This window comes from Theropithecus gelada, chromosome X (assembly GCF_003255815.1).
Source record: "Theropithecus gelada isolate Dixy chromosome X, Tgel_1.0, whole genome shotgun sequence".
Lineage (NCBI taxonomy): Eukaryota > Metazoa > Chordata > Mammalia > Primates > Cercopithecidae > Theropithecus > Theropithecus gelada.
Genome location: NC_037689.1, coordinates 122,051,653 through 122,073,433, shown reverse-complemented (window position 1 = coordinate 122,073,433; position 21,781 = coordinate 122,051,653). Strand labels below are relative to the sequence as shown.

General features: G+C 38.5%; 1 protein-coding gene across 3 annotated transcripts in view; it reads left to right on the top strand.

Moving 5' to 3' along the window:
• Positions 1–21,781, top strand: part of TENM1 (teneurin transmembrane protein 1) — a 605,674-nt gene that overhangs the window by 451,907 nt on the left and 131,986 nt on the right. For all 3 annotated transcript variants that reach the window (XM_025372420.1, XM_025372421.1, XM_025372419.1), the window contains exons 17-19: positions 1,360–1,621; positions 4,239–4,506; positions 20,847–20,990. In XM_025372420.1, coding sequence (XP_025228205.1) covers positions 1,360–1,621; positions 4,239–4,506; positions 20,847–20,990 — 674 coding nt within the window. The remainder of the gene's footprint in view (positions 1–1,359; positions 1,622–4,238; positions 4,507–20,846; positions 20,991–21,781) is intronic.

Genomic DNA, 21,781 nt, shown 5'->3' with positions numbered 1-21,781 from the left:
AAGTTGCCTTGAATATTAAGGAACATCATATTGCCCTTTATCCATTTTTAACATAAAAATGATAATAATTTATCATTATCTTACTTTTTATATGGGAGTTTATGCTTTTCAAATGCTCTCAAGTACATCATCTCAAAGATGTCATTATACTTAAAAGAGAAGTAAGGTAGAACCATCTAGTGCAGAATAAAATGAAATCTGAATCTGTTCAGCTCCAATGCAATAGTCTTGTCATAGACCACATCTAGAGATAGACAGAGTCGGCTTACAGCAGAGATAGTCTTGCTTTGTCATAGATAGAGAAGGAGTTGTTGGTGAAGTTGTGCAGGGTTCATTACAGGCTGTCTTACAAAAAGAAACCAAAAACCGTTGTGAAGCAAACCAGAGATCTTAAATCTGAGGTTCAAGTAGACTAGGAGGCCAAAGAGGGTAGTCAAATGTAGAGGGCTCGGTCGGGCATAGCTGAGTTCAAAGAAATTTTCCCTAACAATTGTCATCTGCTGATGTCTTTCTCCAAATGCCATCTCAAAGACACTGTCTGGTTTCTGACACGATGTTTGTGACCCTGAACAAGACATTTAACCTTTTGGCTCCTTACTTTTCTTATGTTACATTATAGGATTTTTTGGAAAATGAATAATGCATCATTCTCAGAGATGCTGCTAAATGTTAGATGGTCATCTTTCTGTTGTCTTTAGCACAAGGGGAGCAGCTGTGTCAGATTTGGCTTTGCAGAAATACATGCAGTGATTTTGTTTAAGACAGCGTTAAAATTAATTGGTTTACAGGCTGGACGCAGTGGCTCACGCCTGTAATCCCAGCACTTTGGGAGGCCGAGGCAGGTGAATCACCTAAGGTCAGGAGTTCAAGAACAGCTTGACAAATATGGTGAAATCCCATCTCTATTAAAGAATAAAAAAATTAGCCTGGCATGGTGGTGTGCACCTGTAGTCCTAGCTACTCAGGAGGCTGAGACAGGAGAATCGCTTGAACCCGGGAGGCGGAGGTTGTGGTGAGCCAAGATCACACCACTGCACTCCAGCCTGAGGTGACAGAGCAAGACTCCATCTCAAAAAAAAAAAAAAAAAAAAAAAAAAAAAACGGTTTACAAATTTCAAGGGAATATCAACTGGTGACATGGAATGTCTTCTTAGAAGACCGCTAGATAGTGAAAAGAGTAAAAAGAAGTCATCTATTGAATGAATATATTGCTAGAGAGAATTTATAAGATAGACAATACAAGTAGATATAGTTGAGTCCCCCGAAAAAGGAAAGGGCACTGAAATTAACCTATTTTTTTAACTGGAATTTTTAAATTTTTCATTTGATTGCAACTGTCTTATGTTTTTTCCTTCTCAGCTTTGACCTCGTAGCCATTGGTGGTATCTCCGTCATCTTAATCTTCGACCGATCACCTTTCCTGCCTGAGAAGAGGACACTCTGGTTGCCTTGGAATCAGTTTATTGTGGTGGAGAAAGTCACCATGCAGAGAGTTGTATCAGACCCGCCATCCTGCGATATCTCCAACTTTATCAGCCCAAACCCTATTGTGCTTCCTTCACCACTCACATCATTTGGAGGGTCCTGTCCAGAAAGGGGAACTATTGTTCCTGAGCTGCAGGTGAGTATATTGGCCTTTGAATGTATAAAATAATAATATCATGGAGTTGTCAACAGTGTATAATAGCTACATTCCTTTTCCTATTCTTGTTGCCATCCTTATAATGTGCTGCCCTTTATTTGTCAAGAGAAGTCTTCAAATGTTTTTCTGGCACACATTTTTAACATAATTGGCCAGGGCATTAGAATGCTATCTGTGGCCATGGAACAGAACAAGATTAAGTAGCTTTCATAAGAATTAAACCCCAATCCTTGACCTAATAAACACTGTGCTCTAAGAACAAAGCTAGCTGGCTTATTAGTAATAACAGTATAATCCATGAGCTTGGACTGTTTGTGGTTCTGAAATTAAAAATCCTTAAGAAATTGCGTTTTTGAGCTGGGCGTGGTGGCTCACGCCTGTAATCCCAGCACTTTGGGAGGCCGAGATAGGGGGATCACCTGAGATTGAGAGTTCAAGACCAACCTGACCAACATGGAGAAACCCTGTCTCTACTAAAAATACAAAATTACTCAGGCGTGGGGGTGCGTGCCTGTAATCCCAGCTACTCCAGAGGCTGAGGAAGGAGAATTGCTTGAACCCGGGAGAAGGAGGTTGCAATGAGCCAAGATCACACCATTGCACTCCAGCCTGGGCAACAAGAGTGAAACTCTGTCTCAAAAAAAAAAAGAAAAGAAAAGAAGAAGAAGAAAAGAAAAAAAATTCTAGTTTTCTTCTATTGTCTAGTTTGTATCATTGTCATTATTCTTAGAAGACATGACAACTTCTCTTGTCTAGCTGTGTAAAGTAAACATAGTTTTCAAGCCTGTGCAGTTTTGGTTTTTTTTTTTTTCAAAAAAGCTTTGCTTCTGAGTGTTCAAGCTTTATAGTCAGGAGAAGACATTTTTGAACCTTGATATTTTAACATTCCTGAGAATTATTCTTTATTGAGCATTCAATATTGTCATTTCAATATTAAACCATTCAAACAACCATAGTACAATTCCCGCACCACATTATAGAAACATTTTAATGATAATTAAATGTGGAAGCACCAAAATGGACTCATAGGTCTTACAGATCCAGAAATCCAGAAGTAAATGCATGCTCCAAAATAGAATTGATTGTTCTTTCATCATAACACCACCCACCAGCTCTTAGCAGTACCCAGAGAATACCACTTAGGAAAGGCTCACACAAAAATACTGCCCTTCAGGGAAAGCAGTCCAAAGAGCTACCCCTTATCTTTTCCATTGCTCTTTGCTTAGAAAGGAAGAAAAAACAAGACAGTGTTTAATGAGTACATTTGATTTGTATATCAATCCCTTCACAGATGTCATTAGGAAGTATAGGTCTTCTTTCAGCACGAAAATTTCCAGGCTTATCTAGGATTGCATGTTTTCTTAGGAAAATGAACTACTAAGTTGGTGAGTGTCATGCTATCCTTCTCTATTGTACTTCTGTCACCATCTGAGAAGACAGCTGGTGGACAACCCTGGTATCAAATGGCTAATGTAGAGGGAGAAAAATTAGGCAAAGTGTACAAAAAAGGGATCGTGTCCTCAGAAACAGGAGAAAGACCAAAAATCCTGGACAATATGAGATACCATATGTTTAACAATCAGTTCTGCTATATGCACAAGTTTGGAAAAGTAAGAGGGAACAAGGTTCTGAGGTAAAAATGAATAAAAGCATGAAAATATCTACACTACTCATGTCACCTTAAGTGTATTGAATAGGATGGGCTTTTTCTTCAGCAGTCTTTTGAAAGATGAAAGTCATAGAACACATGATTCAGTTTTAGTTACCACCTTTGGTTATTTGACTTTATCTGTGGTGATAAGCAAACAAGTAATAGCAATTAATTAAAGAAGCCAAGTGGTATTTTTACTCTGAGACCAACGTTTAGTGTAAAATTTGCAGAGGAATTAGTGGGAGTTATTTGCTTCTCAGTCACAAGTGCCAACTTGGAGAAACTTGTTCCCAGCCATTGCTACATCCAGGCACAGAGAAATATGTAAGAAAAATTTGATTAAAAATTTGGCCTCAGGGTCATTTCAAAGCTCCAAAGAAAACTAATTTGATGGCATCAGTAAAGATTAATTCTAGGGAAACTATAATCTTTGTCATAAAATATCACTTGCTGGGCCTGCTTCTCAAGTTCTTCCTCTTAGAGAGCCTAGCCTGAATAAGGATTACACCAATGGTTTTATGATATACGACTTAACACCAAACAAGATTTTGTGTATGTTTATATAAGAAAAAGACCCCTTAATGGAGCCTGTAGTACTGAATTGCTTGACATTCAGTGGTGTGATCTTTTTCAACTCCTACCAAGCAGTTTTTGGAACACTATTGAAAAGCTGAAATTGTTCCTCACACAATCTTTCCTGGCATGGGAAAAAAATAAAAACAATCCTTAAGGTTGGGTCTTGTCTCCATTCATGTTTGGTGCAAAATTCAAAACCTATTATTATACAATCTCACAAAGATTCAAGAACAAATGCCTTGACATCCTTAGACCTGTTTAAGCTCTCTCCTTTGGCATGTTTCAAAGATAACTAAGCACACAATATCCTCATCTACCTGCGACCACTGACAAGAGCCTATTTGGCTTTTTTTATTATTATTATTTCAGGTTGTACAGGAGGAAATTCCCATTCCCTCCAGCTTTGTGAGGCTGAGTTACCTGAGCAGCCGCACCCCTGGGTATAAAACCCTGCTACGGATCCTTCTGACACATTCAACGATTCCTGTCGGGATGATAAAAGTACACCTCACAGTAGCTGTGGAAGGGCGACTCACACAGAAGTGGTTTCCCGCCGCAATTAATCTTGTCTACACGTTTGCTTGGAACAAGACCGACATCTATGGACAGAAGGTTTGGGGCCTGGCAGAGGCTTTGGGTACGTTGAACTAGTTATATGTAAATAGCAGTATTACATGCACAGAACAGAAAATACTTGTTGTGTGTTAATTTGTATTTGGAATAATTATTGATTTTCTTCTATTTAAAGGATCTAAGGCATTTTTCATTTAAACACTCCCTTGAGGCCAGTTTAGAGTTCCCTTTTGACACATTTTTGCTTCAGAAAGATTTTAGTTCCCCTTTCATGATGGCTGCATACCAATAGAATCACGCAATATCTGACTTGTAACTGTCACCAGAGCCGAATGCTGCCTTCTAAATGTGACCTTTGGTGTGGCGTTCTATAGGCCATGTTTTTGGATTTGACGTTTAGACTGTCATTTCTACTTAGAGACTACAAAATTCTAACTTATAGCCATCTCCACTTATTATCTTTTATGTCTAAGATGGTTAGACTTCATTAACTTGTTACTTCTTCAGGTTAAATAAAAAATCATCCTGCCTTCCTATTCCTTTTGATTTTCTGTAATCTCAAGACTTTAAAACCTAGCATCTTATAGATAGGAGGGACCTGAAGAGGTCCTTTGGGCCTGTGGTTTTCAGATACTTATTTCTCCCAGACATATGACATTTTTTTAAAATGAGGCAGAGATAGATTTGCCAATGTTTTATATTGTCAAGTAAGAATATTTTTAAAAGAACTCACTATAATACACTATTCCTACTGCTACCATAATTTCATAAATGAGGGATAACTTAATAGCAGAAAAGAAAAAATAGCCTGTTTTAAGAAATGATGGCAAGCAATCAAACCCTGACAATCAGAGTGAGATAGACTAACACCAAAGTCTTTATCTCTGTCACTCTGTAGAAAACAGAGAAACCTTTCTAAGGAACTTGATACAGGTTTGTAGATCTGCAGTTTGGGAGCCTTTGATCCTTGTACCTTCAGGCAGTAGCTCATGTAAATCACCCTTGGACAGATGAGAAGATTATTTTAAAGTTCTCCAAAAGAGACATTTAGACATCCTCCCTTGGAAGTGTCTGTCATGATATAATTCCCATAGAGCTGAACTATATTTCTTTGACCATAGTATGTCAATTTTCTCTTCCCAAAGGGAGAGAGAGTGAGAGAGAGAGAGAGAGACAGAGGGAGAGAGAGACTGATGACTCTTCTCTGCCCAAGAGACCCTCATATATTTAAATAATTAACTCATTTGTGTTGGACTTTACTGGAAAGCAAGGAATGTGGATGGGTTCATATTTCCTCAGTAAATGGGAAATTATTGTAAAGACACACAAGAAAATAAGAAAGTACAAGAAATACCATCAATAGCCTCACAAGCAGGCCTCAAACTTATAGCCTTGTTCAGGACGCATTGCATTTCTAGAAGGTCAGCATCTGCTCCATCAACATAAACCCAGTTCAAGTTTTTTCCAAGTCCACTGATTCCCACAGTGGTGACTCAGCCATACTTAAGACTGACTTCATCTCTCCTCCTGCCATACTAACTACCTTCCTTCTCTCTTTCAGCTCTTCACATTCTATGTGGTCTGCTAACTTGCAGTGTATCTTGCATTCAGGTTCCTCTTAGAGAAAATATTGTATTGTGTCAGCCATTTACTGTGCAGTCCAGGACACCCTTGTAAGGCAGAACTTTAGCATTAGGCTACCATGAAAGTTGCTGACCAGCCTACAGAGTCCTGCTTAATCCCTATTCTATTAGTGTAGTGGTTATGAGAACAGCTCTGGAGCCAGCCTCCTTCCCTGGGTTCAAATCATTCCTTCTCTACTTGCGAGCTATGTGACATTGGATAAATTACTTAATCTCCAAATGCCACAGTTTCTCCATCTATAAAGTGATTATCATAAAGATTATGTTACTCATAGGTTTATTATGATATGATGATTAAATGAGGTGAGTAACATAAAGTGCTTGGCACATCGTAAGCATTCAACAAATGTCAGTTCCTGGTATTGCTTTTTTTCAGTTTTGTGGCCAGGGTACTGTGATCACATAGTATAAAGCATGGAGTCTATGCAGGTATTTGTTGCCTCAGCTTCTCTAAGAATGGTGTTGTGAGTATAACAGGCAGGCACTTTGTGCTACTTACTCTCCATTTCCCCTCCCTGCCCACCCCACCTCTCCGCCCCCCACAAACACACACACATAATCTCTTTTCTGTCCTTCTCTGTGCTCTGAGAGGCTGGTTTCCATGGACTGCTTTCCCTGAACTCCTTGCTCTTTAACTTCCCACTTGATTTGCTGAATGAGTGGCACCATCTGGAGACTGTAGAACGAGAACAAGGTCAGGGTATTTATCCCTCTTCCTGCTTTACTGCAGACTACATTAGACAATAGCAGCTCCTGTCTAGTAGCGCCTCCTCCAAATCCCCATGCTCTATCTTGCCTTCTGTATCATCACTCCCTCCTCTTCCCCCTACAAGCCCGGAAAGTTTACCAGTTATGCCAGTGCTTAGGTGGCTCTCCCTTCCTTGATAATTCTCTTAACTCTGCCCATGCCTTAATTCAAACTCTCTGCAGTGAACATTTACAAGTGCGACATCTCATTCTTGCTGAGACCCTCACCGAATCATACTCAAAGTCTCTAATTCTCTTCTCCATATTATCCTACAGCATTTCCTTCACTAGGCAGATAATCCAAAATTCCTCTAATTTTTCTCTATAGGTCCTTATTTTCCAATTATTTTAATTAATTTATCTTTAAACTTTTATTTTAGGTTCATGGGTATGTGTGTAGGCTTGTTATATAGGTAAATTCGTGTCACAGGGTTTATGGTACAGATTGTTTTGGCACCCATTTACTAAGCCTAGTACCCAGTAGTCATTTTTTCTGCTCCTTTCCCTCCTCCCAGCCTCCACCCTTAAATAGGCCCCAGTGTCTGTTGTTCCCCTCTTTGTGTCCATGAGTTGTCATCATTTAGCTCCCACTTATAAGAGAGAACATGCGGTATTTGGTTTTCTGTTTCTGTGTTAGTTTGCTAAGGATAATAACCTCCAGCTCCATCCATGTTTCCGCGAAAGACACGATGTCATTCTTTTTTATGGCTGTACAGTATTCCATGGTATATAAGTACCACATCTTTTTTATCCAATCTGTCATTGATGGGTATTTAGGGTGATTCCACGTCTTTGCTATTGTGAATAGTGCTGCAATGAACATTTGTGTGCATGTGTCTTTATGGTAGAATGGTTTATATTCCTATCCAAAAAATAGGATTTCTGGGTCGAATGGCAATTCTGTTTTTAGGTCTTTCAGGAATTGACACACTGCTTTCCACAATGGCTGAACTAATTTATGCTCCCACCAACAGTGTTTAATTGTTCCCTTTTCTCTACAACCTCGCCAGCATCTATTATTTTTTGACTTTTTTAAAATTTGCATTTCTCTAATGATGGGTGATATTGAGCTTTTTTAATATGCTATTGGCCACATATATGTCTTCTTTGGAAAAGCATCTGTTCGTGCCCTTTGCCTACTTTTTAATAGGGTTGTTAATTTTTTTCTTATTAATTTGTTTAAGTTCCTTATAGATGCTGGATATTAGACATTTGTTAGATGCATAGTTTGCAAGTATTTTCTCCTATTCTTTAGGTTATCTGTTTACTCTGTTGATAGTTTCTTTTGCTGTGCATAAGCTCTTAAATTTTATTAGATCCCGTTTGTCAATTTTTGTTTTTGTTGTGATTGCTTTTGTTGTCTTCCTCATGAAATCTTTGTCTGTTGCTATGTCCAAAATGGTATTACCTCAGTTGTCTTCCAGGGTTTTTATAGTTTTGGGTTTTACACCTAAGTCTTTAATCCATCTTGAGTTGATTTGTGTATATGGTGTAAGTAAGGGGTCCAGTTTCAATCTTCTGTATATGGCTAGCCAGTTATTGCAGCACTGTTTTTTGAATAGGGAGTCCTTTCCCTGTTGCTTGTTTTTGTCAGCTTTGTTGAAGATCAGGTGGTTGTATATGTGTGACCTTATTTCTGGGCTCTCTATTCTGTTCCATTGGTCTGTGTGTCTGTTTTTATACCAGTACCATGCTGTTTTAGTCACTGTAACACTGTAGTATAGTTTGAAGTTGAGTAATGTGAGGCCTCCAGCTTTTTTTCTTTTAGTTTAGGATTGCCTTGGCTATTTAGGCTTTTTTTGTGGTTCCATATGAATTTTAGAGTATATTTTTTCTAATTTTGTGAAGAATGTCATTGGTAGTTTGATAGAAATAGCATTGAATCTGTAAATTGCTTTCGGTGGTATGGTCATTTTTACGATATTGATGCTTCTTATCCATGAGCATAGAATGTTTTTCTGTTTGTTTATGTTATCTCAGATTTATCTGAGCAGTGTTTTATAATTCTCTTTGAGAGATTTTTCACCTTCCTGGTTAACCGTATTCCTAGGTATTTTATTCTTCTTGTGAGTATTGTGAATGAAAGTGTGTTCCTGATTTGGCTCTCAGCTTGGCTGTTATTGGTATATGGGAATGCTAGTGATTTTTGTACATTGATTTTGTATCCTGAAACTTTGCTGAAGCTATCAGCTAAAGGAGCTTTGGGGCCAAATCTGTGGGGATTTCTAGATATAGAATCATGTTGTTTGCTAACAGGATAGTTTGACTTCCTGTCTTCCTATTTGGATGCCCTTTATTTCTTTTTCTTGCTGTATTCCTCTGGCCAGGACTTCCAATGCCATGCTGAATAGGACTGATGAGAGAGGGCATCCTTGTTTTGTGCCAGTTTTCAAGAGGAATGCTTCCAGGTTTTGCCCATTCAGTAAGATGTTGGCTATAGGTTTGTCATGGATGGCTCTTACTATTTTGAGCTATGTTCCTTCAATATCTAGTTTGTAATAGAGAGTTTTTAACATGAATGCATGTTGAATTTTATCAAAGCCGTTTATGCATCTATTGAGATAACCAAGTGGTTTTTTTCTCTAGTTCCGTTTATGTGATGAATCACATTTATTAATTTGAGTATGTTGAACCAACTTTACATCCCAGGGATGAAGTATACTTGATCATAGTGGATTAGCTTTTTGAAGTGCTGCTGGATTCAGTTTGCAAGTATTTTTTTTTAAGGATTTTTGCATCAATATTCATCAGGGATATTGACCTGAAGTTTTCTTTTCTGTTGTGTCTCTGCCAGGTTTTGGTATCAGGATGATGCTGGCCTCATAGAATGAGTTGGGGGGGAGGAGTCCCTCCTCAATTTTTTGGAATAATTCTGGTGGGAATGGTACCAGCTGTTCTTTGTACATCTGCTAGAATTTTGCTATGAATCCACCTGGTCCTGGGTTTTTTTGTTGGTTGGTTGGTTGATTGGTAGGCTATTTATTACTGATTCCGTTTCAGAGCTCATTATTGGTCTGTTCGGGGAATCAATTTCTTCCTGGTTCAATCTTGGGAGGATGTATGTGTCCATGAATTTATTAATCTCTTCCTAGGTGTTCATAGTATTTTCTGATGGTTATTTACATTTCTGTGGAGTCAGTGGTAATATCCCCTTTGTTGTTTCTAGTTGTGTTTATTTGGACCTTCTCTCTTTTCTTCTTTATTAATCTAGCTAGTGGCCTATCTTACTAATTTTTCAAAAAACCAACACCTGAATTTGTTGATCTTTTAAATAGTTTTTCATATTTTCTAATTCTTTATGATCATCCTTAGACCCCAGCTAGGTTTTGAGGGGTTGTTTTTGTTTTTGTTTTTTGCTTTTTTTCTAAAATCATGACACTTAGAAATTTACCCAGTCCTCTCATGAAGAACTGACCAGTACAGCATCTAGTAGTCATTTCTTGCTAGGGTTCACATAAATGCAGCTCAACTTCATTTTTTTTTAATAACAGGCTTATTGAGGTATAATTCATAGACCATAAAGTTCACTCACTTAAAGTGTACAATTCATTGGTTTTTAGTATTTTCACAAGGTTATACAACTACCACCAATATCTAATTCCAGAACATTTTCATCATCACTCCACGAAGTAGCCCCATACACATTGGCAGTCACTCCCAACTCCTCCCTCCCCAAGTCCTAGAATCTGCTCATCTCCATTTGTCTATATGGATTTATCTGTTCTGGATATTTGAAACACATGGAATCATACAATATGTGGTCTTTTGTGTCTGGCTTGCTTTTCATGGCATAATGTTTTCAAAAGATCCATATTCTGACAATGGTAAAACTTCTGAACAGTTGGTAGAATGAAGTTGGAGAATCTACTACTCTGAAGATGGATTGTGAGCTCTGTAAGAACACAGTAGATGATAAATAGTTCAGATAATAAATGAATGGAAACAAATAGGATCAAATATGCAACCATTGAGCTGATACCTTAATATTTATGATTAAATCTAAATAAACAAAGAAGGAAATGGAAATGTCTATTTGTACTCCTGGTGATATTTTATAATCACTTAACTGATATGGGAAGAAATAGACTCAATTTTGCACCAGCAACAGTGCTGTATCTGACACTTTTCAGATTTGCTTCAAATTCAGAAATACTAGTGTAGCTATTTGGTAGGCAGAATAATAGCCACCCCCACAAAGATGTCCATCCTTGGAAACTATGAATATGTTATGTTGCATGCCAAAAGAGAATTAAGCTTATAGATGAAATTAAGATTGTTAACTTCTGATTTGAGATTGGAGATTATCCTGGTCTATCTGGGTAGGCTCAATTTGTCATAAGGGTCCTTATAAGTAGAGAAGGGAACGGAAGGGGAGGTCAGAGTTACATGAGGATATAACTATGGAAGAAAGGCACAGAGAAATGCAACATTGCTGGCTTTGAAGATGAGGGAAGAGAGCCACAGACTACGGCATGTAAGCAGCTACTAGAAGCTGGAAAAGGCAAAGAAATGGATTTTCCCTTAGAGCCTCTGGAAAGGAACTCAGCCCTACTGACACCTTGATTTTTGCTCAGTGAGACCCATTTGAGAATTCTGACCTCCATAACTGCAAGATGGTTTTTCTTGTTTGAAGCTTTTAAGTGTTTGGTAATTTGTTACAGCAGAGATTGGAAACTAATATAAGATATGATCGGCATTCATGCAGTCCAGTTAGAGCAAGGATTTTGGTTAAAACTGTGACTAGAAAGATCTCCCACTCTTTTTCCTCCCATGCCAGTTAAATATGAATCTCTGGTCCACTCACTTCTGGGTGATGGAGAAAGAAGGGTTCAGGTTTAAACAAGCTGAATTTAAAGTGATGGTGAATATCTAAATTAATTTGAAATGTGGGACTCTTGTTTTCCATGTAGCTCGGCTGTTGGGAATTGGTGTAATCTCTAAGGGCTAGAATATCACAGGAGAAGAATAGAGTGTTGAGGGACAGCGAAAATGAGAAAAGAAGTGCTTGAGATCCTAGGATATACCACCATTTTTTGTAAGGAAACAGACTTTGCAACTGAAGGGATAATACCAGAGTGAGTGAATTAAAAACAGGGGTTGTATGAACTCCTTCCTTGGAGAAATATCAATGGTAACTGATAAGATTGATTAATTCAAGTATAATATTGATCAAGTAGAAGAAGAGTAAAATCATCCCCAGGGTTCCAGTACAAAAGCCACAATCACTAGTTCATCCGGCTTAAAGATTTTGTTGTCTGATATACAGACAAGACTCCCCTGCTAAAAACTCCATGTGAGCGTTTTAAATAATTTGGACTTAGTGCTTTATTCTTTGATTCTAAATAAAGTACGATGTCTGGAAATCATTGTATTTTATCTAGTTTCTTTCCCAACTCTGCTGCTTGCAAAACAATGTAAAAAAAAAAAATCATTACTGTTAAGTTCACAGGGCTGTTAAAATTCTAGAGATGGCTTATTTAATTTGACAAACTGGCTTGTTCAGGGGCTCTGATCTGCATCCATTATGTGAATTTTGTCAAAATAATTCCCGATGTCCGCCTGTGTCTGCGTACATTATCAATATGTAATAATGTATTCTGCCTCGTCTTTATTTTAATTAAATTATATTGCAGCAGTTTGGAGTCCTGGAAGTTCAGGAAATCAGCCATCCACTGTTAGTAGCTCTGCCATAAACAGTTCTATTTTTCTTCAAGGTTATTGGCAACAACAATTGCATAATTATTTAGTACAGTAGTTTGGCAACAAAGAATGGTGTTTCTGGGAGGACTACACTTCCTAAAGGTTCACGACACATAGGAGTCTGTCTAAATTGTGTTAGAGAGAAACAGGGGAACATTAATAGTAATAGGTGCTAAGCTATGGTTGCTTTGTGCACACAAAACATTCCTGAAAACGATGCTTTAGCATTCATAAATTTCCCTTCAGTAAAACCTAAGCAGGTTGGGCAGCCACAAAAATAGCATCCACTGAATATTTTAATAACAAATGGGTAGTGCTTTACAATTTGCAAACTACTTTCACATACATTATCTCATTTTAATCCTTATAACATTCCTGCCTGGTAGGCATGGCAGAATTAGTATGATCTTCATGTTGCAGAGGGGAGGGTCAGAAAGAAAAGTAACTGGCCTAGAGTCCTGTACAGAGCAGGGATTCAAACTCGGGTCTCCCAGCCCTGAGTTCTGTATGCCTTTCAATGCTGCCTCTCCTCACTAAAGTAACCAACCCACCTTACTGAGTACCCAATTCAACGCCCCAGTGGTTTTCTGTCAGAGAAGCTAACAGATATAATAATCTTTCATCATTTCTCCCCACTCATGAATTCATAATCGTTAACTGAGAGCAGGGCTGTTTTATCCATTCAACTGTATAGGCACAGTGCCAAGGATATGAGTTTTTCAAGGACCTACAAAATGTTTGCTACCTAAAAAACAAGTTTATTGTCACCAGAAGATGAAAAGGAAATGTGAAAATCAACATTAATAAAGGTTTAAATAAGTGTCTGAAAAATGGAGCATCATGTCAGCTTGTGAACTACAACTCAATTTTCATCCTTACATATGAAATATGTTTAATGTAGGATATAAGTTGTATACATTTTAATATATCTTATAAGATATAAGATAGCATTTCCAAAAGTGAGAGTTCCTACCAAGGTTTTCAAATGGCCTTCACTAATACTTTCATAAGCAAGTGGTCTTGTGCCCATTTCAAACTGCTGGTCACGCCCATTAGTAGATTGTGAAATCTATTTGGTGAGTCAATCAGCACTTTTGTTTTGAAAAATTGAATAGAATGTGATGGAATATAATAGAACCGAAGTGAGCAGAATTAAATAGAACATACCAGAATGTGATGCTGCAAAGACAGTATTGTCTTGGAAAATTGTGTTTCGTGTGTGTGTGTGTGTGTGTGTGTGTGTGTGTGTGTGTGTGTATCTCCCCATGTGGATGCTGGGTCACAATTAATAAATTGTGTTTCTTATCATGACTTTCAGACCTGAAAGTTTGAAAGCCATTGGTAAGATGATAAGCCCAGAAACAGAAAAATTAAATGACTTATCAAACCATGTGACTTATTTTCCAGATCAGCATTTATGACTGTTCTTGTCTTCTGGTCCCCTCTATCAACCCATATCAGAGGGGACTACGGAGGTATCCTTTCAACATTGGGTGACCACATAATTTATCATTCAAACCAGATCCTTTTGAGAGTAAAAGGAGATACTGTTAATAATTACATCAAGAAAACAACATAACCAAGCACCATTTTTGGCCATTTGGGTTACATGGCACTTCTACTTCAAGGTTACCCTAGCTTCCAGTCCTTGTCCCTTAAATTCTGAACAAATAAAAAGTTATTTATTTAGCACTACTGAATTGTGGGTCTTCCCCCTTAATAGCTGTTATCTAGCATAGTAGATGAAAACATTTGCCTATGAGTTGCTGGGTGTGAGCTCTGGCTCTGCCATTTACTAGCCATGCAACCTTGGACTTAATAACTTCATTTCTTTGAGTCTCTATGATATATATCAAACTGGAGTAAATGTAGTTTCCTCATGAGTTTTTGAGTCTTCAAATTAGATCATATGCACAAAAACATATTTAATTGTTATGTATTATACAAATGCAAGGCATATTATTTTGTAGTAATTATTAGGGAGACCATTGATAAAAATTCCAGAAAGTAGGCTGGGCGCGGTGACTCATGCCTGTAATCCCAGCACTCTGGGAGGCCAAGGCGGGTAGATGACCTAAGGTCAGGAGTTCAAGACCAGCCTGGCCAACATGGTGAAACCCCGTCTCTACTAAAAATAATAATAATTAAAAAAATAGCCAGGAGTGGTGGTGCATGCCTGTAATCCCAGCTACTCGGGAGGCTGAGGCAGGAGAATTGCTTGAACCTGGGAGGCGGAGGTTACAATGAGCTGTGATCACACCACTGCACTCCAGCCTGGGCAACAAGAGTGAAACTCTGTCTAAAAAATTAAAAAATGAAAAAATTCCAGAAAGTAGGTAATCCTTCAAGGTGTGGCTTCTCTCACATGAAAAATTATCCTGCCCTGTATAATATTCAGTATATCTCCAGTGCTTCACAGATCACCTGCCTGGCACATAGAGCAGCTTGGTGAAGGTTTGCTGCATCATTGAATAACAGCACCTCACTTTCCATCACAATATTGAATCCCTTTTAATCAATCACATTGTTTCAAAGGATAGCCAGTCCATTTTCAAGGTGAGTCTATTTCCAAAACCCCTTCCTTCCCCCAAAATATGCCTAAATACTGCTAGGGGATAGTAATCTTACAATTTTTTACTGGGTAGGGACAGGGAAGGTTGTTGTTCTTCACTTGTTTTTGATGCACTGGAGAGAAACTGACTCTCTAGCCACCCTGACCTTCTTTAAATTTCTCAAAGCTACCAAGTCTCAAGGCCTTCCACACATGCCACTCTCTCTGCCTAGAATGCCCTTATAAAGGTAAACCTCTTCTTGGTAAAGAGGCTTTTCCTTGCCTCCACAGTTCAACACAAATTTCCTGGTTGCACTCTCTCATAATGCTCAGCATTTTCCCATCATAACCTTTATTACAATGTGTGTGTGTGTGTGTGTGTGTGTGTGTGTATTTGTTTTACTTTTATATTTGTTCTTCCCTCTAGAATATAACCTCCGCTAGGGGGAGGGATGCTGTCTTGTTCAACCTCATATCCCCAGTGCCCCACAAACTGCCTGTCAACGAGAGGTACCCATGAAATATTGCATATTTGTTGAATGACCGAACAAAGAAATGAATACTGACAGAGGATCAGGGTGATCCCTTAGCCTTCCCTATGTAATGGAAAGGTGGGTCTGCCCAGAGAGAGGAGCGCAGTGCCCAAGTACACAAAGGCACTCACAAATGTTTTTCATGAGCCAGTGTATCACTCTGCCTTTGGTGGCAATATAGGTTATCCATGTTGGCTTTTATACAGCTAGACTTGGACAAAGCAGCCAGAAAAAAAAATCTCGTAATATTAGGTTTTACTGTATGTAACCTCTTGGCAAAAGTGTTGCATAGCTATCTCACTCTTGGATTATTTTAATTTCCTACCTGTACTTTCTCTTCATTCAACTACCTCACTCTAACACTATCATGTTTAACCCTTATTTTTGTAAATAGGTAGGGTAAAGATCTTAAGTAAGGGATTGCCAAACCAAATCCAGTGATTCACTGAAAGGATAATACATCATGTCCAGGTAAAGTTTATTTTAGGACGAGAAAAATGGTTCAACATTGGGAAATCTGTTGCTATAATTCACTGTCTTAACAGATTAAAGGGGAAAACTATGTGAATATTTCTGTAAGTGCCGAAAAGACACTTGATGAAAATTCAACACCTGATTCTGACACTCTTAGTAAGCTAGGAATAATAGATAAACAAAGCATTTCAGGCCACTGGGCAGTGTGTCAAATTGAGGAGCCTCTGGGCTCATCTTATCCTACGATAAATCACTAGAGAATAGGGAAAGATAGAAGAATCTCTGAGAGCAGGTACTTGTTTTAAATAGATAGCATTTTGTCTACATAGTATTGGTCTGTTGTTGCCATGGCCTTCATTTGGTTCTTTAGGTTTTTTGTCTTTTGCTGTTGTTTTTGTTTTTGCATTTATCTTCTATTTTAAAATAATAGAAAATATTTACTGTTATATTCAATAATTCCTTTTGGAGAAGAAGATTTTAATCTTGTCACTAAGTACCTTTTAAATATCATGAAATTATTTTTAGATGTTCCCTGAGTTCATGAAGGTAACATGTAAATTTCTCACATTGACTATCAGACTACTTTTAATTATATATTGCCTTCATAAATGCAACCATTATAAATTCTGAAGCCTTAGCCTGAAGCTGTTGAAAGTCATCTGCTTAATCTTGTCATATTTCACACATCAGCTTCACTGCATGGCACCTTTACCTTGGCTACTTAATGTCAATCTCCTATCCTAGCCCTTATAGATGAATGTCACAGTAGCTAAACTAGGTTATCAGAGACGCCGTGACCCTCAGCCTTCTTGCCATCCCCATGTCATACAAATGCTGCTGCTCTGATAAGCAGAATGAACATTCAGTCATTTTTCCAATGTCAAATGGCTTTGAAGGAGCAAGCTACAATTTTTTACTCAGTCTTCTTTACAAGCCAGTGTAATATTTGCAAGATGACTAACAGTGAAGTCAGAGGTGCAGTCCTGTGACCAGAGGATAGAATCTTCTGCAAAAGTAACAAGACTATCTTGACAATTAGTGACTCTTGGTTATTGAACATTCCTTTAATATCTCTGTGTGGAGGTGGAGGAGAGAATACAGGAAGGCAGAAATCCATATGGAATTAGAAGAGTCACAAGGGAGGTGATCACATGGCTCAGAGAAAGTATTATTTCATAATAATTACTCTCTCTCGACTGCCTTCTCAGTATATGCACACCAGCATGAACCCATTATGCTAATCCCTGGGAAGTGTAGTCCAGGACCCCTTATCCACTTATTCCTGCTCACTGCGAGTCTAGTCTACTTTCTACAGCTTCTCTGCGATGTTGATGAATTTTCTTTTTCCTTTCCATTACACTCTTCTCCCTAGTCCCTACTCCAGAGTGCTAGAGACTGAATCTGTGCCCTGTACCATGCTATGTTGATGATCAGACGTGATAGACAACAGGCTGCCTAGGAAATGGTAGTGGTCCACTGTGCTTATTTAGCTGAGGCTCAGCTGTCATAGTGTCAGGCAGAGCATAGTGTCAAGACAGCGTTTTCAGTGCCAGCTCCAGTATAACCTTTTTTTCCCTATATTTAATTATATGAAAAAAGTAGGCATTTAGTACATTATAGTCTGCTTCCATGACAGAAAGTCTAGGATTAGTTGCTATTGTATTTGCTAGTTCTTGTGAGCTTGGAGAGAAGCTCCATGGGGTGAAACATTTGCCTTCTCATAAGCTGATTGCAAGTTCCAGGATTATGTTAAAGTGGGCTGCTGTCAGAAAGAAACTTTGCCTTGTTACCCTGAGCAAAGAACCACATATGAAAATACCTCGACACACAGCTATTCTCATTAAAGTCAGCTGGAAATTTTGGACAAGTCTTAAATATAAATTATAACTTCATTAGCTCGTAGAGCTTTCTTGGGGGAAAGTAAATCTAATAAAAATTAGAGGGAACTTAGTAAGTGGTTGCCTTGTTGCTATTTGCTGTGACTGGGGAAAAAAAGTAATATAATTGTGAGGTTTGCAGCCAATGCACTTTTTTGTTGTGGACTGGAGAGCAATTCAGAGAGCAGATAGGAGGAGGTGAAAAGAATACGTATGTCTCATTACCACTGCACTGAGAACTCCTTAATTGATGCTTTATGTAAGCATTTCCTGCTGCAGAGTTGGGAGGATCTTTAACTGTTACTGAGAGAGAAAAAGCAGGCTCCAAACCACCATCACAGGTCACCAGGGCACACTACTTATTTGCAAAACTGCACAATCACCTTCCGGAGGAGGGATTCTAGGAGAGCTCACCAGACTTACAATGTACAGAAGGCAGATCCAGTAATTGCCAGGAGCACTGTGGGGAAGGAGATGATGGCTTTAAGGGAACTTGTAATTATTGTCATTGTGATTATTTATTAATCAAGACTTTTAAATGTTGGCAGGAGAAGCAGAAGCTGTGTTATCCTACACACCAGCATGGCCCTCAGTGTGCTCTCTAACCACCTGATTTTTCCAGCATAAGATTCAGTGTTCTATTTGGCTTTGGGGTTTGATCCTCAACCAGAAGTTATCAAATGTAATCTAGAAAGAATGCAATTTACAGTGTTAGTGCTAAAGAAGGATTAAAAGGATTGTCTACTACAGTTGTCTTTGATCTGAGATCTTTATTTGGACTTCAGAAAGTCAGTGAACTGCCTAAAGTTATATACAAAATTTTGTATGCATATGCATTTTTCTAGGAAGAATGTCGATAACTTTAATTAGATTCACAACGAAGTGTTCCCTGACACAAAAGCATCTAAGAACCACCAATTCTAGTCACTCCCTCCCACTATGCTACCAGTGAAAAGCCCAACTCCAGAGATGGAGAATAACTTGCCTGAGCCCACACAGCTAGTTAATGATAGACCTGAGAGTTGAAGTCTTTTCTAACTCTTGGTCCAAAACCAACTCTTTGCACTTTACCAGAGTTGTTTTTGCAAGTAGAAGGGCTGTATGAGATATCAGGGAGACTGTAGACAGTATTGATTTGTACCGTAAGTGTAACTTGAACTAGTTTATCTTTGAGATTCCTTTCCCCTCTGAGAGTCTATTTCCACTGTTAATAGAGAACAGCATTGGCAGAGATGATTAGTTTCATCCCCCGCCCCCCGTCCATTGGCCTCCTTTGCTAATAATGCTTGGTTGGGGATAATATTAAAATGAGTCTGCATTTCATGAGTCTTTACCAGCTGATGGCTAATAGAAGGGCATCCCCGCCAGGAATGGCTACATAATTTGCAGGTCCCAGTGAAATGAAAAGGAAAATACAGAGCCCCTTGTTTAAAAAGTATTACAAATGTCAAGACAGTGACTGGAGAGCATTAAACCAAGTGTGGAGCCCTCCTAAGCATGGGTCATACCCATGAAGATGGACCTGATCCCTATTATAAGTTTTGGTAGAGTGGAGGACAAAAAGAAGCCTGCCTGCAATTTAAAATTGGCCACAAATGATCCACAAAGTCAGAGAGTTGGGTATTTGTGATTACAGGGACTTTTGGCTTGTCTGTGAATGTGCTCACACACACATGCACATGAACACACAAATCAGTTTGACTAAAATTACCATCTTTTCCCTTCACCTAATGCCAAAAACCAAAACTAGTTGACTTTATTTTTTCACTTTTGGACCTATGGTTTGGCATTGTTTAAGCACCCATTTTCATTTCCAGTTTTCATAACCAAATAACAAAGGAAGGACTGAGCTCTTCAGGGGCATCTAAAGAGTCAGGTAGAGGCAGGTACTCGAAAGCAATGGCAGAGCACAGACCAACAGGGGCTATTTTAAGCTGCCAGAAAGGAGGCAAGTCGCTTCAGGATATGCAGTATAATGAGCCAGTGTTCTCAGGCTTAGAACATTATGAGGATAGAAAGCATTGTAAATTTAAGAATCAGAAATCTGGAGTTCCAACAGGTAAGCAGGTTTACCAAAAGGGAAAATGGCTAGGACTTGGTATACTTGAGCTATACATAGTTCAGTAGCGCAAAGACACTCAAGCTACCACATTCTGCATTTCCCATTTCAGTGGCATACCAGGGTTCCAAGTTTAATGCACAACATCTGTGCTGCATAGCAGTTGAAGCCAAATGTTGGGTGATGTCCCATTGGTTAGTTATATGCGGAAACCAAAACATAATGTGCACAAAGTGGAATTTACACTTGCATCACTCTAAGCAAACTTAGTCTTCTCAGCAAACCAAAAGCCAGTTACCACAGGAAAACGTAAATTAGGCAAATCCATTTTTATTAGTTTCATATGTAGTTGTTTGCTGTATAAGTGACCTAGTACTCCAAAGGCAGCTTCCTGAGTGCATTTTTCACTATAGTGGTAAAAAACTAGCCCTACCTGCTCTTCTCCTACAAAGGTGGTGAGAAATTATACTACCACAGCTTAATCCTGCAGAAAGCGACTCTCTTCAGTTTTACAGCATAGCCTCCAACCCAAAAGCCCAAAATAAAGCTTAATGTCCATAAACATATGGTACCGACCTAATAAGAGCATTTATTTACTCACTCCTTCTTATATTTATCCAATATGCACTGATCGCTTTTAAGTGACCAATGCTATGCTAGATGCAAGTTGTACTGTGCTAGGTGAAAGAAATTTGCAGTCAAATTTCAACTCTAATCAGAATTCAGTAGCCAATGTAATATCCACAGAATCGTCAACTAGTATAAACATGAAGCAAATATTTTACAATTTTCTAATGTGCTGTTAACTCTTTGTCTGCAGTATCTGTGGGATATGAATATGAAACATGCCCTGACTTTATTCTCTGGGAGCAAAGGACAGTCGTTTTACAAGGTTTTGAGATGGATGCTTCTAACCTAGGAGGCTGGTCTTTGAATAAGCATCACATTTTGAATCCTCAAAGTGGTAAGTAGCTTTTTAAATTTTTATTAATACTACTTTCACTTTCCTAATGCTGTATAATACATATTCATTGCAGAAAATTTGGAAAGTACAAGATAAAAATTACTTGTAAGAATACTACTTAGAGATGACCGCATTAGTGCATTTCCTTTCAAATGTAATAATTCTATTTTGAATTACTCTTAGTGTGGTAAGAATGAGAACACTCTCATCTTAATCTATCCCTTCTTTGGACCACTCTCCCTGCTGTTCTCCTTGTTTGCAATTTAAATGTTAAATAAATCAGGAGAAGGGAGCAGAGGTGGCCCCTGAGTTTGTGCTTTTCCCAGACAAACTGAGTTTGCTACCCTGGTTATAACTCCTTCATCCAAGTTCCTTCACCTCCTGTTGCATCTTAGTGGGAAACCCGTCACTGGTGTTTTCATATAGCTTTCCTCTGAACGTCTACTGTGGAATCGTGTCCCTTTTCATCTAAAGAGACAGATTCTGAACAAGCTATAGTAGGACATGTACTTTGGGTAATTTTTCCAGAATCGGGGATCAGAATGTGTTGAGGCCCCTACACACTTCCATCCAGCCATCCTTGTATCCATCTTAACTTTGTGGAACAGGTGGCTAAGGCCAGGCGATCTTATAAGGCCATGAACTGACCAAAGCTAAGAGATCCATTTTATAATCACACCCATGATATCACTTCATCTGTACCATAGTCAAATCAGCTATGTCAACGAGCCCCACAGGCTGAGAAATTTTGAATGGCAAAGCTAACCAGATTTACTTCAACCATAGAAAGA